Raw genomic sequence first — 26,965 nt, forward strand, 5'->3', positions numbered from 1 at the left:
ATAAATAAATAGCATTCCAGAAATCTTCGGAACCATTTCCAAACTATTCGTATAATGCTCACCATATTCGGTATACTACTGATATATTTCATCATCATAATTTAATAATTTGGTAGTATAACAGACCATATCCAGTTTAGTTACCATTTCCAATACCTTCCGTGTATCCTATATTGAAGATTTGTATACTACATTGTCCTTTGGCGCCAGAGGTTATTATTGCTCTGGTGGGCTTTGTTATTCGTATATCTGTTTACCACGCTCCAAAAATCTGTAGTTTAAGATGGTCAAAAATCCTCGTCTAACAATATTACGGAGATAGCTCAATTGGATAAAGTGTCAGTCCACTTAGTGTCAACGAAGCATTCTTCAGAAGATGGCGATCCGTATAAATGTGTACCATATGCCAACCATTGCACCAATCGTTTCAAAACCATTTTCAATATGGTTCGTTCAACAATAGATTCACCATTAACCAACGGAAGGTATTGGAAATGATAACTAAAATGGGTATGGTAGTATAACAGTTAAATTATAATGATGAAATATATCAGTAGTATTCCGAATATGGTGAGCATTATACGAATAGTTTGGAAATGGTTCCGAAGATTTCTGGAATGCTATTTATTTATACGGGTCCTAACTAATCAGTATTGTACGTATCTGGAATAAGTTTTACGGCGGCGTAGATCATGACAACACCATTGAAAAAAATACTTTAAGCGAGCTACTTCAAATGTTTAAATTGACTGACAGTTTTATATATGACAGTTGGTGGAAAACAAACCTCCAATTAGTTTGTGTGTGAAATGATTTGCATAGAACTCTATAGGCTTCATTTGATTTGCTGAATCCAGGTTTGCCACATCTCGCATCCAAATGTTAGTACAAGCCACAGACAGAGTTGCCACATTCACAAATTTTTCTTTAATGTCACAGATTTATTAAACAATTAGGCAATCCATGAGACGTGTTGCTGATTATTTCTTGATTCTTTCTTCTGACGTTACTCCGCACTGCTGGGCACAATGTCCGACAAAACCGTTGATTCTATCCAACATCCAACGAATCTGAACTAATGAAAGATGTTTGTCTGACGGGTTTTTCTGTTCGCAGGAGTAAAGCAAATCAAACTTGTTGACAAAACCCACCACTGAGTTGCCAATCAAACGTCTCATAGATTGCCAAATATTTGGTCGCAGCTTCTTTTATTCAGCAGACAGATTTTTAACATTTTTATGAAAATTTCACCGATTTCCGCTGATTTTTGGAAATATTTCAATTTTTCATATTTTTTTTTGGAAATTTTACACAGATCTTCCTTCTGTTTAAAGCAAAACAGATGGCTAAAAGATTTTCTAAACTGAAACACAGCTTCCAATGTGGCCCTGGCCGCAGCTCAGCTTAGGTTGAAAACAAAATTACAACGAGAATTTGAACTGGAGCTGATTTTGAAATTATCCAGTTAAATACTCTGGAATTTTGACTGGTTTTTGGCGAAATTGTATCGCAAATGAAATAACTGATAACTGATTTTTGGTTTTTCGCAGCCAAATATCAGCATCAGCACCAACTCAGTATATTACTATCTCGAATGAAAAATAATTATATAAAATAATTTTGTTTGTCATTGTGTTAGTACAGAATACGAAAAATTTTCAACTCCCAGTGCAGATTTAATTGTGGCAACACTGGTGAGTAGTCAGACCGATTGTCGTTTGCATTTTTCATACGAATTAATCCGCTGAGGTTTGTTACCATTTGCTTTACGTACTCTACGCGGACTCACATTTCACTATATTTAACGGTACACTAAAACACGAGCATTTGGGTCGTTTTACCGCGGTCTCCTGGAGAATTTCACACGGGTAGACTTTCAACCCTACCGATGGTCTCTGGGCAAAGTATAATTATCAAAATGAACAAAATAGCAGACTAATTCACTTCAAGGACGTCACTAATTATACAAAAACAGCTTATATGGACAAGACCTTACATTTTATTTAGACAGACACAAAATACTTGCGCATAATACAATTAATTCCACTTTAGCTGTGTGGAATATCGTTGCGGCCGGGACGAACGTTGGTCGACTTGCTGCTGCGATGGGTTTCCGGGGACTACGAACTGGTACTGGAACTGCAGACGAGTGTTCAGACCGGGTGCTTCCGTCGGTCGGGATCCAGATGCGGCGGCAACTCGGCCGTGTAACGTGTGGCCTGCGTTTCGATAATGGTCCGGGAGTGGTACAATGGCTCTACACTTTCGCGCACTTTTCGACACCTATTGTGGCATCTTTTGACCAATAGTGCACTCGCGTCGCTTGTGGTTTTTTTTGCCTTTGCCAGCAAAACACTATACTGGGATCCTAAACCGTACCGAAAAATAACGGGGGGATCGTTCTTCGGATCTGTCTGATCCCACTTTTTGTGCAAACTACAAAACGGATGAAACGCACAGTCCCGGTATTGCGATGGGACGACGCTGCCGCGGTTCTTCACTCCACGGACCGAACTTTCGTGATTGATCCCGTTTTCGGCGCGGGAAGCCCTTTTTATTTCCCCGCGCCCCCGGAAACCATCTCCACTCGCGATCGATGACCTCTTCTCGTATATCGCGTAGCAAAAGCAAAACATTATTTACAAACATGTATGGGTTGGTGCCCCGATAAAAAGTTTATTTGAATTTTTAGATCGGATTGGTTGCATGCATAACCTTTACATTGTATAATTTTCACAAAATAAATAAATAAATGAATAAATAAATAACAAGCAAATAAATAAATAAATAAATAACAGGAAAATAAATAACAAGCAAATGAACAAATAAATATATAAATAACAAGAAAATAAATAAATAAATAACAAGCAAATAAATAAATAAATAAATAAATAAATAAATAAATGAATACTGACGGGCACCAACCGAAGACTACTAAACATGAAATAAACATCCTTCAAACATGTAAACATGGAAGCTATGACATTTATTTCACATTTAGACATTTACTGACAATATTTACAAATATAACAAAATTTCTAGGGGTCAATATTAAGCTGGCCCAGTGACCACGGATTTATTGTGACCAACGAAACACAGGTCACAATCTTCCCGGAGTCGGGGTAAAAAAAAACGAAGTGTTTTTTTTTCATCCTGTACTGCCGACGTTGAATGCGACTACTTCTCCTCCAATGTCAGTTTTAACTCGTAAAATGATTTTTCCAAAGGCCAGAGGATCTCTTTCCTACGAGTTACGCGACTTTAGAGGAGTGAGCCTGTCCACTCTCTGTCACGGACAATATGCAGGGATAAATGTCAAAATCGGAAAGAATAGTGCCTTCCATCAAACATCAAACGTCCTGCCCAGTGTCAATATCGCGATTTTTTTTGTTGCGTCAGATTAAAGGTTTCAGCCATCATCACAAGCGTTGAACGAAATCACAAACCAGTTTATCCTGTCAAAACCAGTTTTGACCACAATTAATGCAATCTACAGTGTTTACTATGAGTACGGAGATCAGATCAACTTGTTCATCTCCGCCACTCCATGTACTGTCTCAAGTACCTACTCGGACCACAGAATTTTCACACACTTTTTCATTCATTATATGCCTTTCATTCTCCCCCACAATCACTCAAATCCTCGTACACACTCTCAGTCACTCTACTTTTATTAACCTATTCACGGTACAACTAAATCTAGGGCGCCCTATAACTAATAATCAACTGTAACTCTCACACGAGAGTCAGCGATTTGAGTAAAATCGAATGAGTAACTCGAAACGGTATTTTCCAAAATTCAACCGGTTCACGATTGCAATTTTTCACTAGAAAATACCCAGAGTTAACTCATTCGAACTAAGCGTAATAATATCGCACAGATCTACGCACACATACTTCAACATGTATGCTGCTATCTGTCAAAACTGGATCAAGTACGTCGCAAGGCAATGATGATGGTACGACAGTAAATAACCACAACAAAACAGCGACACGGGCTTTTAGGGAATGGCAATTTTCTTCGATTACGGGTAAGTATACTGATAATAATGTATTTTTTTTCTATACTTTTAGGCATGCTGATAATGTTATTTGCGAAGAAAAACCAACAGACGAGGAGGCAACGATTTATAGATGCTGATGGATGCAGTGATAGGATTAGAAATCTGAAACAATTAAAGTGCTGTTATCCCTTCGTGTTTTGATAACATCCGACAATTAGCCAAAAATTATTAACCCGGTTTGAGGTGGGCTGCTGGCCATATACCGAGGTTTTTTCCGTGAAGGTCCTCCAGTTCGTACGAGGAGGATCCAATCTTTGTTTTGACCCGGCAAGGGAGAAACTGGCGACCGTATTTCGCGTTATACGCGTCGCTTGCATTGGATTGCTTCATGTTTCTTCTGTAAACAAGTTGCCCTTGCACGAACGATTTTGCGAAATTACGGTGACGAAGGTTGTAATGATGACGTGACGCTTCGTGTGCCTTCTGAAGGTTAACGCTTACCAGGTCGTAGATGCTGCTGAACATCTGTTTTCGACGATCGGCTTGTTGCTCTGGGGTAAGTGACTCATCGTGACGGGCTAGTTTATGGTCCGTGCCGTGCTCGGACAATTCGTGACCGTGCGTGATAAAGTACGGTGTACAGCCTGTCGAAGAGTGGACACTAGTATTTAGAATCACTTCGATTTCTGGCAGCCGCGTATCCCAGAGCCGCTGATCATCTTTAACATATGTTCGGATAGCAGCATTAATGGTTCGGTTTACTCTCTCTACCGAATTCGCTTGCGAATGGTATCGAGAGTTTAACCAATGCGAAATCTTGAAACGGTCCAGTAGCTCTTTGAATTCCTTCGAAAGGAAACTGCTGCCGTTGTCGCTTATAACGATTTCGGGGACAGAATTTCGGTGAAACCACTGTTCTCGCATGACAGTGCATAAAGTGGAACTACTGATTTTCTTCATAGGATGAATCATAACCCATTTGGAGAAGTAGTCGTAGATCACCAAAATGTGCTGATTTCCTCGACGACTGCGGGGAAGTGGGCCGATGAAATCCACTGAAATTATCTGCCATGGGCGAGTGGCGAGTTTCATGTTGCCCATGGGGGGGTTAACTGGAACTGATGCTGCTTTCACCTCCTTACAGATTCCGCATTTCTGTACATACTGCCGAATTTCTGAAGCCATTTTCGGCCAGTAGTACCGTTGACGGATTCGAGCAAGGGTTTTTTCCTGTCCCGGATGAAAGCAGTCATCATGGCACTGTTGAAAAATCTTGGGGATCTCATCAGCCGTTGGTATCGATTTCCACTCGAAACGCTGGTCATGCGAACAGTCTGGTACCGAAATGAACTTGTACAGTCGTCCGTCCTCGACCTTGAAGTCGACGTAACGGTCCGGTTCGTCAAGAACCTTTTGGATAGTGGAATGATACCAGGATGACGCCGACGAATCGTTGACTGCAGCTACGCTTCTAGAAAGCGCGTCTGGAACAACATTGTCTTTGCCTTTACGGTGTTTGACGGACATGTCATACTGCTGTAGATTCAGCGACCACCGACTGCACCGAGATCCCACCTTCCATTTTGTGTTTAGAATGTGAGTCAGTGCAGACGAGTCGGTGATGAGCGTGAAGTGATAACCTTCGATGTACCCGCGAAAAGCATCAATAGCTAACATCGCCGCCAAGGCTTCTTTTTCAGCCGCGTGGTAGTTTTTCTGGGGAGTCGTTAACTTGTGCGAGTAATAAGATATGACGCGCTCTTGGCCGTCCTGTTCCTGGGTTAACACTCCCGCAACGGCAACGTCACTAGCGTCGGTCTGTACCGTAAACTCTCGCGAAAAGTCAGGACTTCCCAGAATAGGCGACGAGATCAGACGTTCTTTGATATCGCAGAAGGCAGCTTCAGCGGCATCGTTCCACTGGATCATCTTGGACTTCGTCTGAAGAAGATTTGACAAGGCGGCTGTTGCTCCGCTGAAGTCCGGTATGAACCTCCGATAATAATTCGCCATTCCTAGGAACCTTCTGAGCTTGGTTATCGTATTTGGTCGTTCGTACTCGACAATTGGCCGGATTTTGTCGGGATTTGCTCGCAATCCGTCTGAACTCAGAAGATATCCCAGGAAGGGAATCTCGGATACCCCGAATCGTGATTTGTCCAAGTTAATGCTGAGGTTGGCAGTCCTGAGCCGATTCGCAACTTCTTGCAAAAGTTGCATATGCTGCTCGAACGTTTCGGTTACAATGACGATATCGTCAAGGTAAACGAAAACGTACGGCTCTAGCGCTCCATGACCGAGAACGGTGTCCATCAGTCTGGCTAACGTTGCTGGACTGTTTATTAACCCGAACGGCATGCGGGTGTATTGAAATAGACCCTTTCCCTGCACACTGAACGCCGTATACTTCCGCGAGCTCGCTTCGAGAGGCACCTGCAGAAAGGCTTCTGACAGGTCAATCGTAGAGAGGTACTTCGCTTTTGGCAACTGACCGAGTATCCGACCGGGGTGTGGCAAGGGATAGGCGTCCCGCACTGTCCGTTCGTTTATCTTCCTCGCATCTAAACAGAGCCGAACTTTGTTGGGTTTAATCACTGGGACACAGTTCAAGGACCAGGAAGAATTGCTTCTTTCCAAGATCCCCTTATCTAGCAATCTCTGGAGCTCGATTGCTACCAGCCCTTGTGTTTTAGGTGACATGACATACGGAAACTGGCGGACTGGAGGCTTATCTCTCCACTCCTCTTTCAGCACGATACGGTGCTGTGCGCCAGTGGTCAGTGTCAACTCTCCGTCACCAGCCGCTAGAAACATCGACTTGATTCGCTCAACCTTCAGTCTTTCTTCCTCGGTTAGAGTCGAGTCTGGCTGAGATTGGTCGATCTGAGCAACGTTTCCGTTCTCTAGTGATGGCATCGTCGGTTGTATTTTGAACTTTCTCCAAAAGTCCATACCGCAAATACACGGAATTGAAAGATTCGCGACAACCAATGTAGGGACAATTCGAATACGCCCTTGAAAAAGAAAGGGTAACTGTGCTTGACCTTTGATCTCAAGAGGGTCACCGCTGGCCGAGCGAAGCGCTACATTCCTCGACGGGCGGTTTAACCTTTTGGTTTTCAACTGGGAGAAAAACTTCTCGCTTACGAGAGTGTGGTTACTTCCACTATCAAGGAGGGCTCGTATCGCCATCCCGTAAACTTTTACAGGAGCGTAGGGTCGATTATCGTTGGGGAATGGGTAAACAATTTGACATACATCGACGGACCTTTCGTACAAATTCGAGGCTGCGGGCTCCCAGAAAGGTGGAGGACTCCGCCAGCTAGACTGTGAAACATTTACGCGTTCGGGGGTTGCGGACGGCGATTTTCGTTCGCTCGAGATCCGTTTTTTAGACAAAACGGGCAGAAATTGGTAGGGAATCCACGAAGGCCACAGTTCGCGCAAAGAATAGCACGCTGCTTGTCACACATTGCCATGTGATGGCCAACCCTACCGCAATTGAAGCAGGTGTTTATCGGTGGAGGGTTATGTCGGTTTATAACCTCCTCTAGGGTAAGTTGGGGACGAGCTGAGGTAGCAGACGGCCCTGCTTGTGGCTGGTTTGAAGTATGCGACGGTCCTGAAGGTGGGTGGGAATTCGAAAATCTCTGGTTGTTTTGAACAGAAGACGGACCTGATAGATTCGAAGAATCTTGAGTATAGGACTGGGTATTGTTATTCCTATTTTGGTTGTGATGTTGCGAAACTGCTGCTGTAGTTCTGTCAGACACTTGTGGCTGAGATTGTAACTGGTTATTCTTTTCCTTCTTCTTTCCTTTCTTCTCTTGTACTTCAACGGTATTCACCGTCTTCTCGGTCCCGAAAACTTTGTTGTAGGCCGAGAAGTTCAACGAATCTAACTTCTGTCCCGAGGCCACAAGTGTCTGCAAATCTACAATCGGAATGAACGCTAACTGTCGCTTATAGTCAACGCGCATATTCTGCTGTAAGATTTGGATTTTTTCGTAATCTGGAATCTGTTCGCTCATACTGCGAAACAGTTTTTCCATTTCGAAATAAAATTCGTGGAAAGACTCGTGTTTCTGCTGACGTCGCTGATATATTTTCATCTTTATAAGCGCGTCCAAATCAGGATGCATGTATGTAAGTCTAAGTTCGAACACCAAGTGTTGCCAGTTCAGAAGCCTGTTCATGGACCTTTGAGTCATGTACCACTTTAAGGCTGACCCGGTGAACAAGTGTATGGCTGATTCGAACAACTCTCTTTCTGAAATCTGCTCAGCATGACTCAGTGCTTGGACGAGCTCTAGAAACTCGTTAAGCTTTAGACCTTGATCATCTCCACTGTACTTTCCAATGTTCCACTTTGAAACAGGCAAAGTGTGTCGATGATGATACGGAACTGAGTACTGATTATGAAAAATTGGGTTTTGTATTGATGCTGGATTATGGACTGACTGCGAATATTGCGGTGCAGTTTGGTACTGTGGGTATCGAGTTCTATCCGGTAATGGCTCTGGTCCCAAATTTCTATTGGAAGTTTGTGAGAAAATGGGAAAATCTGAATTATGAAGAGAATGATGGATAGGGTTATTTGTATTTTGTTGATTTCTGTAACTAGTTATTTGCAAAGGGATGTGAGGGTACAATGGAGAATTAAACGAATTTGAATTTTGAAAATTGGAGCGGGGTAGATCAGGGTCAGAAAGAGTTTGTGTACCTACATTCTTTCCTTCTTTGATTTTTTTAAGTTCGGCTTCTAAATCGAATATTCTGGCTTGCAGAGAATGGATCCACTCCAGATCCTCCATACTAAGAAAGGACCTTCGGGGTCTCGGTACTGGTTCATCATTTTGACCTTCCGAATCGCTAACTGTATCATACGGATTTGAAGGGATAACAACACCATTATTTTCATCGGTTCCTGCGGTTCCCGTAACCAATGCTTCCGATTTATTTTGCAATCCCTCTACCATTTCCACCAAATCCACCAGCATATTCTGTAGATTACTGTGTAAGTTTGGTGATCCTCGCGAATTAGTCAGGATTACAGAGACACGTTTACCAATGTGCAATAAACGTGCCAAAGACTGGTTTTTGATTGCCTCCTCATCACTATTTTCCAACATTTGCCTAATTTCCGAAAATTTATCAACACATATTGCCATTTCCCTACCCTCATCGCCTTTAACTCTGTAAGTGGCATCTACTTGACCTTCTTTTTCCAACTTCAGTGTGTCTCGGACCCATTTCCGCTTTCGTGACAAACTGAGATCTCCGGTCAACACAACAGAACGAGACACCAATTCATGGTCGAGCTCGTCATCTTGCAAATAATCAACCCTCATCCCATAATACCATTCATCAATCATTGCACTTGCTTGATCAAAAGTAATTCGGCTAGCAGCCATTTTCGTTCAATATACTGATTTGACGAAAAAAAAAATTACATTAAAAAAATTACACTACCAACAATATGACACTTCACCCTATACTGAAAATATTACAACATTAATTTACATAACAACAAATAACAATTTACATAATACATAACAAATATGAATTGGTGGCGACAATTCACTGGTCTACCGTACCCGTTTCAACACTGTTTTCGCATTTTGTTTTGATCACTTGAAGACAATTTCTACCTAGCTTTCTACTTTGTGACTCCGTTCTATTACTGTGAGCGATGGTGCAATTGTACAGTTTATCATCACTCGCAAAAATCGGAAAATTCACTAGCACTCTTTTCAATGAAATAATTTTGTCACTTATCACTCCGATGACTTCGCGATAATTGAAGTTGACTGAAATTTCTCCGGGAGACCGTTCGAAAAGGGGATTTACTTTTGGTCTAGAAAGCAAATCACCTTTTCTTGATTTTGCGTTGGGCGCCAATTGTTACCTTTTGCTTTACGTACTCTACGCGGACTCACATTTCACTATATTTAACGGTACACTAAAACACGAGCATTTGGGTCGTTTTACCGCGGTCTCCTGGAGAATTTCACACGGGTAGACTTTCAACCCTACCGATGGTCTCTGGGCAAAGTATAATTATCAAAATGAACAAAATAGCAGACTAATTCACTTCAAGGACGTCACTAATTATACAAAAACAGCTTATATGGACAAGACCTTACATTTTATTTAGACAGACACAAAATACTTGCGCATAATACAATTAATTCCACTTTAGCTGTGTGGAATATCGTTGCGGCCGGGACGAACGTTGGTCGACTTGCTGCTGCGATGGGTTTCCGGGGACTACGAACTGGTACTGGAACTGCAGACGAGTGTTCAGACCGGGTGCTTCCGTCGGTCGGGATCCAGATGCGGCGGCAACTCGGCCGTGTAACGTGTGGCCTGCGTTTCGATAATGGTCCGGGAGTGGTACAATGGCTCTACACTTTCGCGCACTTTTCGACACCTATTGTGGCATCTTTTGACCAATAGTGCACTCGCGTCGCTTGTGGTTTTTTTTTGCCTTTGCCAGCAAAACACTATACTGGGATCCTAAACCGTACCGAAAAATAACGGGGGGATCGTTCTTCGGATCTGTCTGATCCCACTTTTTGTGCAAACTACAAAACGGATGAAACGCACAGTCCCGGTATTGCGATGGGACGACGCTGCCGCGGTTCTTCACTCCACGGACCGAACTTTCGTGATTGATCCCGTTTTCGGCGCGGGAAGCCCTTTTTATTTCCCCGCGCCCCCGGAAACCATCTCCACTCGCGATCGATGACCTCTTCTCGTATATCGCGTAGCAAAAGCAAAACATTATTTACAAACATGTATGGGTTGGTGCCCCGATAAAAAGTTTATTTGAATTTTTAGATCGGATTGGTTGCATGCATAACCTTTACATTGTATAATTTTCACAAAATAAATAAATAAATGAATAAATAAATAACAAGCAAATAAATAAATAAATAAATAACAGGAAAATAAATAACAAGCAAATGAACAAATAAATATATAAATAACAAGAAAATAAATAAATAAATAACAAGCAAATAAATAAATAAATAAATAAATAAATAAATAAATAAATAAATAAATGAATACTGACGGGCACCAACCGAAGACTACTAAACATGAAATAAACATCCTTCAAACATGTAAACATGGAAGCTATGACATTTATTTCACATTTAGACATTTACTGACAATATTTACAAATATAACAAAATTTCTAGGGGTCAATATTAAGCTGGCCCAGTGACCACGGATTTATTGTGACCAACGAAACACAGGTCACAGGTTTTCGAGCCTATCATGGTTTACAGACCTTGGTGGCATTTTCTAAAAATTGAAATGCGAAGTTAAATCCTTGAAAATGTACTCATGAGAATTTATACAAAGCAGCCTTTAATATTAAAGATTGAAAATAATTAAAAACTAATTTCCTCTACTTTTATTAGGACCAAAAAACTTATATCGAATCCTGGAAAAGGAAAATGGTTGGCTATCAAAATGCTGTTTGTGTTTAAATTTAATATCCTTATGTGGTGGTTCTCAAAAGAAAGGACATACAATAACCCTTGGGAAGATATACATTGAAAATCTTTCTTGGTCAGTGCACTAAGAATGAACTATGCAGTTAAAAGTTTCGATATTTAAACGTAAATATATGCTTACAAACTTCTACATTAAAACTTTCGTTTTTCGATGGAAAAGGATAGGTTCCCAGGTAACCAACAAGCATTAGTGTATGCAGTAAAGTAGCGTAAAATTTGCATTCCGGATGCTTCTTGCAGTATGCTGGCATTCGTTATGCATAACTGTTGTTAATCAGCATTTGAAAAACTGTTTAAAAACTTCTTGCCAGTAAGCAGCATTCTGAATACACAACAGTAGTAAAATAGCATTTTCATAGCACAGCAATAATGTAGCCGTATATTTTGCCAAAAGCGACTTTTAAATAGCATTTAAAACGACTTAAGTGCTTATCAAGTAGCCGTTAAGACGCATTCAGCATGCTTAGTGGTTACCTGGGTTAATTGTAATTGTAATTTGTAATTTTATTGAGCACGATAACCTGTTAGTACAGACTTTGAATCAGGTCACGGAAGTTTAAATTTTAAAGTTAAAATATTTAAAGTAAAATATCCGTTTGTAACCCAAAAACGCAGTCAATGTTTGAAAGATGGGTTAATTATTGCATGACAATTTTTATTTGGAAGAACATATTCTGACCACTTGTCGGATTATCGGGGATGAATTTGCTAGACAATTTATACCAGTAACCTCGTATAATTTTTAACTAATGTGTTGATTAACAGTGTATTTTGCAGGGCTTCGACACCACGTGCCGCTAGTGATTTTAAAAAGAATTGTGAGAAGTTTTGATTTCGAGTGGCCCTTCTCTTCTCTGCCCAAACTCAAAACTGAGTGAACGAGGAAAACTCAATTTTTGACTATGTGCACTTTTAATGAAATTGAGTGGCTGGCTACTCAAATTTGAGTTGTTATGGATGAGCGTGTAAGTCATTAGACGTCAAACGACTCGCAATAAAAAATACAGAAGTAACAGCATTCGGTTTATTCGCTGGTATTTAGTTTAATTTCTTTGATTTGATTAGCCTTTAATTACTAGTCGACTACCGTTTCAGACACACTCTATCACATATGGAGTTTATCGAAGATATTGAAGATTTGATACAATCACAAGACATCACGCCGAATGAACGCTATGTCAACAGAAAAAATGTCACAGTGAGGGCACGGCGTATAACGAAAGCCATAGATGCAAAATCTTGCATATCAACGGCACACGAGAAGAGCATACTGGAAAATGTTATACCAGAAACTCAAAAGGTTTTCTTGAAAACATGGGGTTGTGCTCATAATAATTCGGATAGTGAATACATGGCAGGACAACTCGAATCATATGGTTACTGCATAACGCAGGATAAGGCAGAAGCGGACTTGTGGTTGCTTAACAGCTGCACAGTTAAAAACCCTTCGGAAGACACATTTCGTAATGACATTCAGACAGCTGCACATTTGGGTAAACATGTAGTTCTGGCTGGTTGTGTGCCTCAAGCAGCACCAAAATCTGAATATCTCCAAGAACTCAGCATTGTCGGCGTTCATCAGATAGATCGCGTGGCAGAAGTTGTGGAAGAAACGCTGAAAGGCCATTCTGTGCGGCTGTTGCAAACAAAGAAGATAAATGGGAAAAAAGTGGCTGGACCAAATTTATCATTGCCGAAAGTGAGAAAAAACCCATTGATTGAGATAATACCAATCAACTCAGGTTGTTTAAACGCGTGTACTTACTGCAAAACTAAGTTTGCCCGCGCAGATCTCGTTAGCTATCTGCCCGAGGAGATAGTCAGAAGAGCGGCTCATGTTTTTACTGAGGGAGTGTGTGAGATCTGGTTAACATCGGAGGATACCGGTGAGTTCAAAATACCTAGAAATGTAACAGAGAGCCAAAGAGTATATATATATATTTATATATATATATATATATATATATATATATATATATATATATATATATATATATATATATATATATATATATATATATATATATATATATATATATATATATATATATATATATATATATATATATATATATATATATATATATATATATATATATATATATATATATATATATATATATATATATATATATATATATATATATATATATATATATATATATATATATATATATATATATATATATATATATATATATATATATATATATATATACATATATATATATATATATATATATATCCGCTCCCATTGAATCGTGTGACCTCTATGACGTCGACCCGTTGTGCTTCTGGATTGTTTACATATTTTTGGTTGCCAACACTAGCAAACCGTGTGTTCTGCCACGTCTATATATACCGCATTGCTACAGCGAGAGGTTCATTTTAGTTTGTTTACATTGCTAATGAATTTTGTACTGCGATTCACCACTTCATTTACTGCGTTTTCAAGAACTTAAGTGAAAATATTCAAAGCAGTGCTGCACAAACGCACATTTTAAGTCCCACCATTCTTGCTGAGGTGAAAAAAATATTCAACATTCTTACCTATTTCAAATTTAAAAAAAAGTCATTAAATAATCATGATAGCTCCTAAAAATCTCATTTTTATGGAAATGTTCTTATAAATGTGTAATCTTTCGATTAAAAATAAAAAAACAGTTGTTAGGTCGGACGAGAAAGGTCTACTTGACAGTGAACCAGAGTCATCGAGGGGTCTCATTTGAATGGTACATGAAATAGTCGTGACCATTCTAACTTTAGTTTATCTTTGGTTGGACCATTGTAAGTCTCTTAGGCTGTGAACCATTTGGCGATTTTCTTTAACTTTTAGTTAAAATTTGACAGTTCGAGAGTTATTTTCTCTTGAATGGAAAAATTTAACCGAGAGAGCGATCCATTTCAAAAGTTGACATGGATTGACATTCCTTGGATTTGAAGTGGAATGGTAAATCTTTAGCAGATTCTCTAGAAGCTTTTGCTATTTCCGCAATATGCTCTTTGAATCGAATTTCTAATGTTCTCCTGGTTTGTCCAATATAAACTTTATCACAATGTGAACATGATATTTTGTATATCCCCGATTTGCTCAGTGTTTCTATCGGATCCTTTGTGGATCCAAGTATTGATTTTAGCTGGTAATTTTTACTACTGAAAACTAGATCTACACCAAACTTTTTTAATTTTTTCCTAAGTGGATAAGCTGTATTCTGATTAAAATCTACTGCTATCCTTTTCAAATTTTCAGTTGTTGGAGTTAAGGTTGTGAGGTTTTGCTTATGAAGTATTCTAGATTTTTTATTAATTATTGATTGGATGGTTTGCTCTGGATACCCGTTGAGCTTACCTGTTTTGAAGATGAATTCAGTTTCTTTAGTTTTTGCTTCTTCCCCTAATGGTAGAGTATGGACCATTTCAAAAGTTGACATATGGATAGTTATTTAGAATTGACAGCTGCGATGACCACAAATTGGTAGAGGTGTGAACATTTGTCGATATTTTAAAATTAGTTTTTTTCTTATTACATTAAGTATGACAGTCATAGCCACGAAAAGTAAACATACACATCCTGAAATAACTCAAACAAATCTTAACACAACACGTTATCGTTTCCATTTTCATCCCTTAATTTTATATTGAAAAATATTGACAACCTCAATTAGGTACAGAAAATGTTTCCACCTTTTTATTCTGCATCATGGGAAAAATTTTAACCATCGAGCTGTCAAATTTAACTATCGCTCTGTCAATTTTAACCATGCTCCAGAGTAGGGTTATTTTGCAAATAACTTTCGAAGTGTCAGATTTTAACTAAAAGTTAAAAATTTCACCAAATGGTTCACAGCCTTAATGTCAAAATATCATGTTAAATTCATTTTGACAATCAAACTGACAACGATTAGAGATGTGAACAGAGGGTTGTTAATACGATACATTTTTCACGATAATTTATCGGCGTTACTCGTTAACGATAATGTATCGTCATCGGAAACTCCGTTAACGATAATGTATCGTCGCCTTCATCGTCATCGTCGATAATTGTATCGTCGTTTTCATCGTCATCGTCGGTTCATCGGTTATCGCGATACATTTTGCGTTATTTTCTCATTTATTGGAGTTGAAGTTGGTCCGGTTAACTTTCAATTGTTTAGAAATAAATACCTATTGAAGGACATGTTGTTGGCAGTTGAAAATCAATAGTTTTGGACATTTTCTATGCACAGCGGGGCCCAACGATGCGTCAAAATGAAATTATTTAAACTTTTCGGGAAAGTACACGCAAAATTGTAGTGTATTGAAAAAACTTCTATTATTAGGCCATTCACAAATTACACTATACATTTTAGTGGTGTGGTGATTAACTGATTTTATTATAATTTAAATTTTAACTAGAAGATTTCGGATTTTAAAAAAGAGAAAATACATACATATTTCCAATGTTTAATTACCTTTTCTAGTTAGGAAGCTTTTAGCCCCCTCTTTCTTCTCTACACTATGTAACAAGATGCTTCATTCTTCCTTGTTTTACCCTTAAATATGTAGTGTAATTTATGAACGGCCTCATAATAGAGTTTTAGTCGTTTTTTGAATACAGTGAAGACCCGTTTTTATCAGCCCCTTTGGGGAATTTTAGGCTGATAAATCGATGACATTGGCAAAATCGGCACATATTTTTTCTGGTTCCAAAGAGACGAAGTCAAAACGCAAACACCTGGACTAACATATTTTTTCTTTCTTTTTAATAAATCGGAGCGGTTAAAATATTCTTCTTTAGTCCCTCGACAAAGCCTCTTAACCTGTTCTGATCATTTAGTAAAAATTTCTCTTAAGGAGGTCTTACAGTACAGTATTATTATTTTTGTATATTTTGCATCTCTAAGATAAGAAAAATATACTAAAGAAGGAATTTACTCGAACTTGACTTGAACGTAGGCTAGAGCCCACCAAACGATTTTGATAGTGTTTGTTTTACAGATTCGTATTGGTATTCGTCTGCGGAAATCTGCGGCTTCCATACCAAAATATTGCTTTTTAGGCACTAAAACATTCGATAACTTCTAAGTTGTAAGAGATACAAATAAACTTACATTACAAAAATTCTGTATGCTTCTATTCTTATGCTGAACAAAATCCTGGAACATTTTGAAATTCTACAAAATTACCAGGAAAAGTATTTTTTAAAAGCAATTTTCAGGGGTCTATCAAAGAAATCTCCACAAATGTAATTTAAAATCGACAGATAGGCACATAGTCTCTTCAGCGAAGTTAATACTTAAGATATTCTCAAGAAATTTGCCAAAGAAAGTTTTTTTTATTTTCATGAATGACCAAACAAAAACTTGCTGCTCAGCTTTAGAGGGATTAATCACCCAACTAATACTTTTTAAATGCAATAAAATATAAATAAACTTTGCTGAAGACACTATAGCATTAAAAATGTTTTTCGTGGTTCAAAGAATTTCTTTCGCCTTTTTGCCACTTTGGAAACACTGTGCACTGGTGGATCCTCCTGTGAATTGAAAATGTCCAAAACTATCGATTTTCAACCGCCAACAACCTGCCCTTCAATATAAAATCGTCACATCGTCGAACCCCCTGTGTATTGAAAATGTCCAAAACTATTGATTGTCAACTGCCAATAACTTTCCTTTCAATATAAAACTCCCGAAAAGTTGACAAAAATTCCATTTTGACACATCGTCGGACCCCCCTGTGCATAGAAAATGTCCAAAACTATTGATTTTCAACTGCCAACAACATGTCCTCCAATAGTTATTTATTTCAAAACAATTGAAAGTTAACCGCATCAACTTCAACTCCAATAAACGGGAAAGTAACGCAAAATGTATCGCGATAACCACCGATGAATTATCGACGATTACGATGAATCCGACGATAAATTATCGTTAACGGAGTTTCCGATGACGTTGACGGGTGGTTAACGTTATCGACGATGACGATTAATTATCGATTAACAACCCTGGAACAGATGCATTTACACTACTAGCGTCTCCTTTGGAGAGTTTTTGACATCTGTCAATCGGTCCGACTAGCGAATCAAATTCGTTAGTTGGATAGCAGCTGTGACCCAACCAGCGAATCACGACTGTATCATTTGCTGGTATTTAAACGAGTTCAAGTAGTTTGATTCCATCCATATTTCGTTACCATTTCTGTACAATAACTGCAATGGTATGTGTAGCTGGCCGGGCTACGTCGATTATAGGATTAACTCAATCTGAAATACCCTCGGAAGTGACGTTGTATAATCGCTTAGAACGTGGAGATTCGGAGGACTCGCAGAATTGGACTATGTACTACGTATATTCAAAAAATAAGATTCATATGCAAATTTTCTTAATGACTAACAAGGTTTGTTCATATAATAGAGAGAGACAAAATCCCTAGCGTTCCAGATCTATGTAGGACGCGGCAATTACAAAGTTTATTTAGGAGACCTATGCCGATTAGTTCTGTTTATTTCTTTATCTTCCCGCGGTCTAGACGGTACCTCAAAATTGGCTAAATAAGAAAGTGCAAACAATTATGTTCTTATACCTGATCTTTTCTGCGGTTGCCTACGATAAAAAGTGCAAACAATTATGCTCCTAGGCCTAACCAATGTTTCATATATACGCGAACGGAGGTCTTAGTGGAATGTACGTAATGTTTCAAAGATTTTCTTCCATTTAATTCCACTATGTTTTTATAGTTAGATGCACTTGCACTTCACTATTTAACAGATACCGGTATTTCGATTACTACTTGTAATCTTCTTCAGTGTTTGTATCAGTCTATAGGAAATTACGGGATTGTAAAGTCGTTTTATCTAGAGAAGCGGGTAGGCTGTGGTCGGTCGGTACCTAGGTGCATGAAGCTGACCGTTTTTTGCATGTAGGTAAAATTTCGAAGAGGCATGAATATCCGTTACCTTGGTCTCGATTTAATAAGAAAGGAGACGAATGTTTGAAAATTTCCAGGCTTTCAGCTACGTCTAATTTCCAAGGATTAGAGACTTGACGCTGAATTTTAATATCTTCTATAGTTAAGTTATGTTTTTCTGAAAAAGCGTGTTCCGCTACCTTGGATTTGAAGTGGAATGGTAAATCATTAGCAGATTCTCTAGAAGCTTCATATTTTTGGTTGCCAACACTAGCAAACCGTGTGTTCAGCCACGCCTATATATACCGCATTGCTACAGCGAGAGGTTCATTTTAGTTTGTTTACATTGCTAATGAATTTTGTACTGCGATTCACCACTTCATTTACTGCGTTTTCAAGAACTTAAGTGAAAATATTCAAAGCAGTGCTGCACAAACGCACATTTTAAGTCCCACCATTCTTGCTGAGGTGAAAAAAATATTCAACATTCTTACCTATTTCAAATTTAAAAAAAAGTCATTAAATAATCATGATAGCTCCTAAAAATCTCATTTTTATGGAAATGTTCTTATAAATGTGTAATCTTTCGATTAAAAATAAAAAAACAGGTGTTAGGTCGGACGAGAAAGGTCTACTTGACAGTGAACCAGAGTCATCGAGGGGTCTCAATTGAATGGTACATGAAATAGTCGTGACCATTCTAACTTTAGTTTATCTTTGGTTGGACCATTGTAAGTCTCTTAATGTCAAAATATCATGTTAAATTCATTTTGACAATCAAACTGACAACGATTAGAGATGTGAACAGATGCATTTACACTACTAGCGTCTCCTTTGGAGAGTTTTTGACATCTGTCAATCGGTCCGACTAGCGAATCAAATTCGTTAGTTGGATAGCAGCTGTGACCCAACCAGCGAATCACGACTGTATCATTTGCTGGTATTTAAACGAGTTCAAGTAGTTTGATTCCATCCATATTTCGTTACCATTTCTGTACAATAACCGCAATGGTATGTGTAGCTGGCCGGGCTACGTCGATTATAGGATTAACTCAATCTGAAATACCCTCGGAAGTGACGTTGTATAATCGCTTAGAACGTGGAGATTCGGAGGACTCGCAGAATTGGACTATGTACTACGTATATTCAAAAAATAAGATTCATATGCAAATTTTCTTAATGACTAACAAGGTTTGTTCATATAATAGAGAGAGACAAAATCCCTAGCGTTCCAGATCTATGTATGACGCGGCAATTACAAAGTTTATTTAGGAGACCTATGCCGATTAGTTCTGTTTATTTCTTTATCTTCCCGCGGTCTAGACGGTACCTCAAAATTGGCTAAATAAGAAAGTGCAAACAATTATGTTCTTATACCTGATCTTTTCTGCGGTTGCCTACGATAAAAAGTGCAAACAATTATGCTCCTAGGCCTAACCAATGTTTCATATATACGCGAACGGAGGTCTTAGTGGAATGTACGTAATGTTTCAAAGATTTTCTTCCATTTAATTCCACTATGTTTTTATAGTTAGATGCACTTGCACTTCACTATTTAACAGATACCGGTATTTCGATTACTACTTGTAATCTTCTTCAGTGTTTGTATCAGTCTATAGGAAATTACGGGATTGTAAAGTCGTTTTATCTAGAGAAGCGGGTAGGCTGTGGTCGGTGGGTGCCTAGGTGCATGAAGCTGACCGTTTTTTGCATGTAGGTAAAATTTCGAAGAGCCATGAATATCCGTTACCTTGGTCTCGATTTAATAAGAAAGGAGACGAATGTTTGAAAATTTCCAGGCTTTCAGCTACGTCTAATTTCCAAGGATTAGAGACTTGACGCTGAATTTTAATATCTTCTATAGTTAAGTTATGTTTTTCTGAAAAAAGCGTGTTCCGCTACCTTGGATTTGAAGTGGAATGGTAAATCTTTAGCAGATTCTCTAGAAGCTTTTGCTATTTCCGCAATATGCTCTTTGAATCGAATTTCTAATGTTCTCCTGGTTTGTTCAATATAAACTTTATCACAATGTGAACATGATATTTTGTATATCCCCGATTTGCTCAGTGTTTCTATCGGATCCTTTGTGGATCCAAGTATTGATTTTAGCTGGTAATTTTTACTACTACTGATGTGAATGGTTTGAAGTATTTGGTATAATTCTCTCATTATTTGTAGGTTTCCTATATATTTCGAAAGTCAAGGACCCACCGACCACAGCCTACCCGCTTCCCTAGATAAAACGACTTTACAATCCCGTAATTTCCTATAGACTGATACAAACACTGAAGAAGATTGCAAGTAGTAATCGAAATACCGGTATCTGTTAAATAGTGAAGTGCAAGTGCATCTAACTATAAAAACATAGTGGAATTAAATGGAAGAAAATCTTTGAAACATTACTAACCAATGTTGTTTAGTTACAAGAATGGAATCAAAGGAAAACTAGAAATGCATTATCGTTTGAATTTTATGATTCTAAGGGCGCGGCAAGTAATCTTATCTCCGTAGGGTTATATTTGAAATTAAATATGTAGGCTATCGCGTATATCTATAGGTAAGATGAATGAAAATTAAGTGGAATTAGCGAAACCTTCAATTCAATTTAAATCGATATAATCAATAAGCAGCGCTGTCCAACTTGGAGAGAAGTTATGTCGTTCGTTCTTAGCATATATGAAAAACTTCATAATCAAAAACAAACAAAATACACAAGAATTAACAAAGTTGACGAGAAAATTATATCTGCATCACTTGAAAGACCAATTTCATGTAAATGTACCTGTACAAATGGAAACCAATAATGCAAATTTTAACTGTTAAAAAAAATTTCGAACGTGACTATTCGAGGAAAAATTTTGCTCCAAGAATTACATAAGGCTACTCTAAATTGGGACGACATAATTCCAGAAAGATTACATCATGGCTAATCTCAATAAAGGGGGTAGAAAACATAACGATACCCAGACATGTTTATTTATTTATTTCTTCGTCTTTGGATAATTCTTCCATGCAGACTGTTACTTAAAATTATTTAACATGTACAGTAACAATATATAACAACACAGACAATCGAGTAACATGCATACGCGATAGCCTACATATTTGATTTCAAATATAACCCTACGGAGATAAGATTACTTGCCGCGCCCTTAGAATCATAAAATTCAAACGATAATGCATTTCTAGTTTTCCTTTGATTCCATTCTTGTAACTAAACAACATTGGTTAGGCCTAGGAGCATAGTTGTTTGCACTTTTTATCGTAGGCAACCGCAGAAAAGATCAGGTATAAGAACATAATTGTTTGCACTTTCTTACTTAGCCAATTTTGAGGTACCGTCTAGACTGCGGGAAGAAAACATTCTTACCTATTTCAAATTTAAAAAAAAGTCATTAAATAATCATGATAGCTCCTAAAAATCTCATTTTTATGGAAATGTTCTTATAAATGTGTAATCTTTCGATTAAAAATAAAAAAACAGGTGTTAGGTCGGACGAGAAAGGTCTACTTGACAGTGAACCAGAGTCATCGAGGGGTCTCAATTGAATGGTACATGAAATAGTCGTGACCATTCTAACTTTAGTTTATCTTTGGTTGGACCATTGTAAGTCTCTTAATGTCAAAATATCATGTTAAATTCATTTTGACAATCAAACTGACAACGATTAGAGATGTGAACAGATGCATTTACACTACTAGCGTCTCCTTTGGAGAGTTTTTGACATCTGTCAATCGGTCCGACTAGCGAATCAAATTCGTTAGTTGGATAGCAGCTGTGACCCAACCAGCGAATCACGACTGTATCATTTGCTGGTATTTAAACGAGTTCAAGTAGTTTGATTCCATCCATATTTCGTTACCATTTCTGTACAATAACCGCAATGGTATGTGTAGCTGACCGGGCTACGTCGATTATAGGATTAACTCAATCTGAAATACCCTCGGAAGTGACGTTGTATAATCGCTTAGAACGTGGAGATTCGGAGGACTCGCAGAATTGGACTATGTACTACGTATATTCAAAAAATAAGATTCATATGCAAATTTTCTTAATGACTAACAAGGTTTGTTCATATAATAGAGAGAGACAAAATCCCTAGCGTTCCAGATCTATGTATGACGCGGCAATTACAAAGTTTATTTAGGAGACCTATGCCGATTAGTTCTGTTTATTTCTTTATCTTCCCGCGGTCTAGACGGTACCTCAAAATTGGCTAAATAAGAAAGTGCAAACAATTATGTTCTTATACCTGATCTTTTCTGCGGTTGCCTACGATAAAAAGTGCAAACAATTATGCTCCTAGGCCTAACCAATGTTTCATATATACGCGAACGGAGGTCTTAGTGGAATGTACGTAATGTTTCAAAGATTTTCTTCCATTTAATTCCACTATGTTTTTATAGTTAGATGCACTTGCACTTCACTATTTAACAGATACCGGTATTTCGATTACTACTTGTAATCTTCTTCAGTGTTTGTATCAGTCTATAGGAAATTACGGGATTGTAAAGTCGTTTTATCTAGAGAAGCGGGTAGGCTGTGGTCGGTGGGTGCCTAGGTGCATGAAGCTGACCGTTTTTTGCATGTAGGTAAAATTTCGAAGAGCCATGAATATCCGTTACCTTGGTCTCGATTTAATAAGAAAGGAGACGAATGTTTGAAAATTTCCAGGCTTTCAGCTACGTCTAATTTCCAAGGATTAGAGACTTGACGCTGAATTTTAATATCTTCTATAGTTAAGTTATGTTTTTCTGAAAAAAGCGTGTTCCGCTACCTTGGATTTGAAGTGGAATGGTAAATCTTTAGCAGATTCTCTAGAAGCTTTTGCTATTTCCGCAATATGCTCTTTGAATCGAATTTCTAATGTTCTCCTGGTTTGTTCAATATAAACTTTATCACAATGTGAACATGATATTTTGTATATCCCCGATTTGCTCAGTGTTTCTATCGGATCCTTTGTGGATCCAAGTATTGATTTTAGCTGGTAATTTTTACTACTACTGATGTGAATGGTTTGAAGTATTTGGTATAATTCTCTCAGTATTTGTAGGTTTCCTATATATTTCGAAAGTCAAGGACCCACCGACCACAGCCTACCCGCTTCCCTAGATAAAACGACTTTACAATCCCGTAATTTCCTATAGACTGATACAAACACTGAAGAAGATTGCAAGTAGTAATCGAAATACCGGTATCTGTTAAATAGTGAAGTGCAAGTGCATCTAACTATAAAAACATAGTGGAATTAAATGGAAGAAAATCTTTGAAACATTACTAACCAATGTTGTTTAGTTACAAGAATGGAATCAAAGGAAAACTAGAAATGCATTATCGTTTGAATTTTATGATTCTAAGGGCGCGGCAAGTAATCTTATCTCCGTAGGGTTATATTTGAAATTAAATATGTAGGCTATCGCGTATATCTATAGGTAAGATGAATGAAAATTAAGTGGAATTAGCGAAACCTTCAATTCAATTTAAATCGATATAATCAATAAGCAGCGCTGTCCAACTTGGAGAGAAGTTATGTCGTTCGTTCTTAGCATATATGAAAAACTTCATAATCAAAAACAAACAAAATACACAAGAATTAACAAAGTTGACGAGAAAATTATATCTGCATCACTTGAAAGACCAATTTCATGTAAATGTACCTGTACAAATGGAAACCAATAATGCAAATTTTAACTGTTAAAAAAAATTTCGAACGTGACTATTCGAGGAAAAATTTTGCTCCAAGAATTACATAAGGCTACTCTAAATTGGGACGACATAATTCCAGAAAGATTACATCATGGCTAATCTCAATAAAGGGGGTAGAAAACATAACGATACCCAGACATGTTTATTTATTTATTTCTTCGTCTTTGGATAATTCTTCCATGCAGACTGTTACTTAAAATTATTTAACATGTACAGTAACAATATATAACAACACAGACAATCGAGTAACATGCATACGCGATAGCCTACATATTTGATTTCAAATATAACCCTACGGAGATAAGATTACTTGCCGCGCCCTTAGAATCATAAAATTCAAACGATAATGCATTTCTAGTTTTCCTTTGATTCCATTCTTGTAACTAAACAACATTGGTTAGGCCTAGGAGCATAGTTGTTTGCACTTTTTATCGTAGGCAACCGCAGAAAAGATCAGGTATAAGAACATAATTGTTTGCACTTTCTTACTTAGCCAATTTTGAGGTACCGTCTAGACTGCGGGAAGAAAACGAAATAAACAGAACTAATCGGCATAGGTCACCTAAATAAACTTTGTAATTGCCGCGTCATACATAGATCTGGAAAGCTAGGGATTTTGTCTCTCTCTATTATAAAACAAACCTTGTTAGTCATTAAGAAAATTTGCATATAAATCTTATTTTTTGAATATACGTAGTAGATAGTCCAATTCTAAGAGGACAAGGTGCGAGTCGTTTTGTGGTCCGTAGACCAAAGAGTGACAAGCGTGTTGTGTCCGACCGAAATCAAGTGTTTGAATCCGAAAAGCCGAACGCAGGTGCGTGTTGTGACAATCCGAAAAGCCGTAATATCACAATTAACTCAGTCGAATCTCCACGTTCTAAGCGATTATACAACGTCACTTCCGAGGGTATTGAAGATTGAGTTAATCCTATAAACGACGTAGCCCGGCCAGCTACATATACCATTGCGGTTATCGTACAGAAATGGTAACGAAATATGCGGGATGGAATCAAACTACTTGAACTCGTTTAAATACCAGCAAATGCTGCAGTCGTGATTCGCTGGTTGGGTCACAGCTGCTATCCAACTAACGAATTTGATTCGCTAGTCGGACCGATTGACAGACGTCAAAAACTCTCCAAATGAGACGCTAGTAGTGTAAATGCATCTGTTCACATATCTAATCGTTGTCAGTTTGATTGTCAAAATGAATTTAACATGAGATTTTGACATTAAGAGAATTACAATGGTCCAACCAAAGATAAAATAAAGTTAGAATGGTCACGACTATTTCATGTACCATTCAATTGAGACCCCTCGATGACTCTGGTTCACTATCAAGTAGACCTTTCTCGTCCAACCTAACACCTGTTTTTTTATTTTTAATAGAAAGATTCTACATTTATAAGAACATTTCCGTAAAAATGAGATTTTTATTAGCTATCTTGATTTTTTAATGATTTTTAAAAATTTTAAATATGCAAGAATGTTGAATATTTTTTTCACCTCAGCAAGAATGGTGGGACTTAAAATGTGCGTTTGGACAGCACTGCTTTGAATATTTTCACTTAAGTTCGGTAAAAAACGCGGTAAATGAAGTGGTGAATCGCCGGAAAAAAAAGTCGTTAGCAATGTAAACAAACTAAAATGAACCTCTCGCTGTAGAGCATTGGATGAAAATGTTTAACCTCACTTTTTTGACAGTTCGCAGAGCTTGTTTACATAGACTTGGAATTTTTTTATTCGACCACAGTATGGGACATTGCAAGATGACGTCATATGAGAAAAAATGCTCGAAAAAATGACAGTTCAGCAAGCTTGTTTACATGGTGTTAGAATTCGAACCGAGTTTCTTGTACTGGGTGAAACCAAAATTTTTCTAAGTCCATGTAAACAAGCTCTCTGAGCTGTCAGAAAAGTGAGGTTATACATTTTCATGCAATGCTCAATGAGAAACTTGATTTGGTTCACTTTTAAACGCGAATATCTTGTATTAACAAGCTCGCTAGGCTTTTATTTTTATTTGACGTCATTAGGCAATGTTCGGTATGGTAATAGCAAGGTCACGTCCGTCGTCGATTCCTACCTCTTTTTCAGACCTGTCCACTACCTTGGCTGATTCCGGTTCCCGGAGAATGTTCCTTGATAGTTGCGAGGTGTACTGTTCCGATTTCAGTTTTAGATTCGATGGGACTTCTTCATCGCATCCTGGGAGAGTAGCCATAACTGCTGCATTAAAATTTTCGCGGTTATGGTGACTGGAGAAATTATCCGTAACGGATCATACAACTGTGCAATTGTAGACAAAATGTTTCGCTTGGTTGTTGGTCCCTCGCCGATCTGTTTCACGTTTACTACGAGTCTGTAGACATCAAGTGCCGGCTCCCATAGAATGCAGGGCGTTTTTATGGATTCATCTGGATCGAGTTTGAGCTCGCTTTGAGTAGTGCGCAACTCTGGAGGTATATCTTGTAAGACTTCCTTGAAATTGGAGCACCACTTGCGCAGTCGAAATCCACCTTTATGTAGTAATTCACACATTTCATCTCGCAACTGAATTACAGATTCTACAGACGGCGCCCCATGCAGAAAGTCATCGACATAGAACCAGGCCTTGGATTGTGAAGCTTCAAATGAGCGAATATAGCGATTTTCCCCTTGCACTAATTCTCATGAGTAAATGAGAACCTATGCCTGACGCAAACAGCTAAACGTGAGACAGCTGAGTACTGGAATGAACTTACCCTCCCGGCGAGAGGAAACTCATGCCTTCCCCAAAACAGATGCTTGACGAAATAAACATTCTCAAAACTGAAAAGTTAAGTCTCTCTTGCATCGAA

At 38.1% G+C, this 26,965-nt stretch overlaps 1 protein-coding gene across 2 annotated transcripts in view; it reads left to right on the top strand.

The window, feature by feature from the left end:
* The first annotated feature begins 12,489 nt into the window (after window positions 1-12,489).
* The window catches only part of LOC131690292 (threonylcarbamoyladenosine tRNA methylthiotransferase), a 187,540-nt gene continuing 173,064 nt past the window's right edge, over window positions 12,490-26,965 (top strand). For both annotated transcript variants that reach the window (XM_058975953.1, XM_058975954.1), the window contains exons 1-2: window positions 12,490-12,564; window positions 12,626-13,416. In XM_058975953.1, the coding sequence (XP_058831936.1) occupies window positions 12,642-13,416 (775 nt within the window). In that variant the 5' untranslated portion in view covers window positions 12,490-12,564; window positions 12,626-12,641. The remainder of the gene's footprint in view (window positions 12,565-12,625; window positions 13,417-26,965) is intronic.

This window comes from Topomyia yanbarensis, chromosome 3 (genome assembly GCF_030247195.1).
Source record: "Topomyia yanbarensis strain Yona2022 chromosome 3, ASM3024719v1, whole genome shotgun sequence".
Lineage (NCBI taxonomy): Eukaryota > Metazoa > Arthropoda > Insecta > Diptera > Culicidae > Topomyia > Topomyia yanbarensis.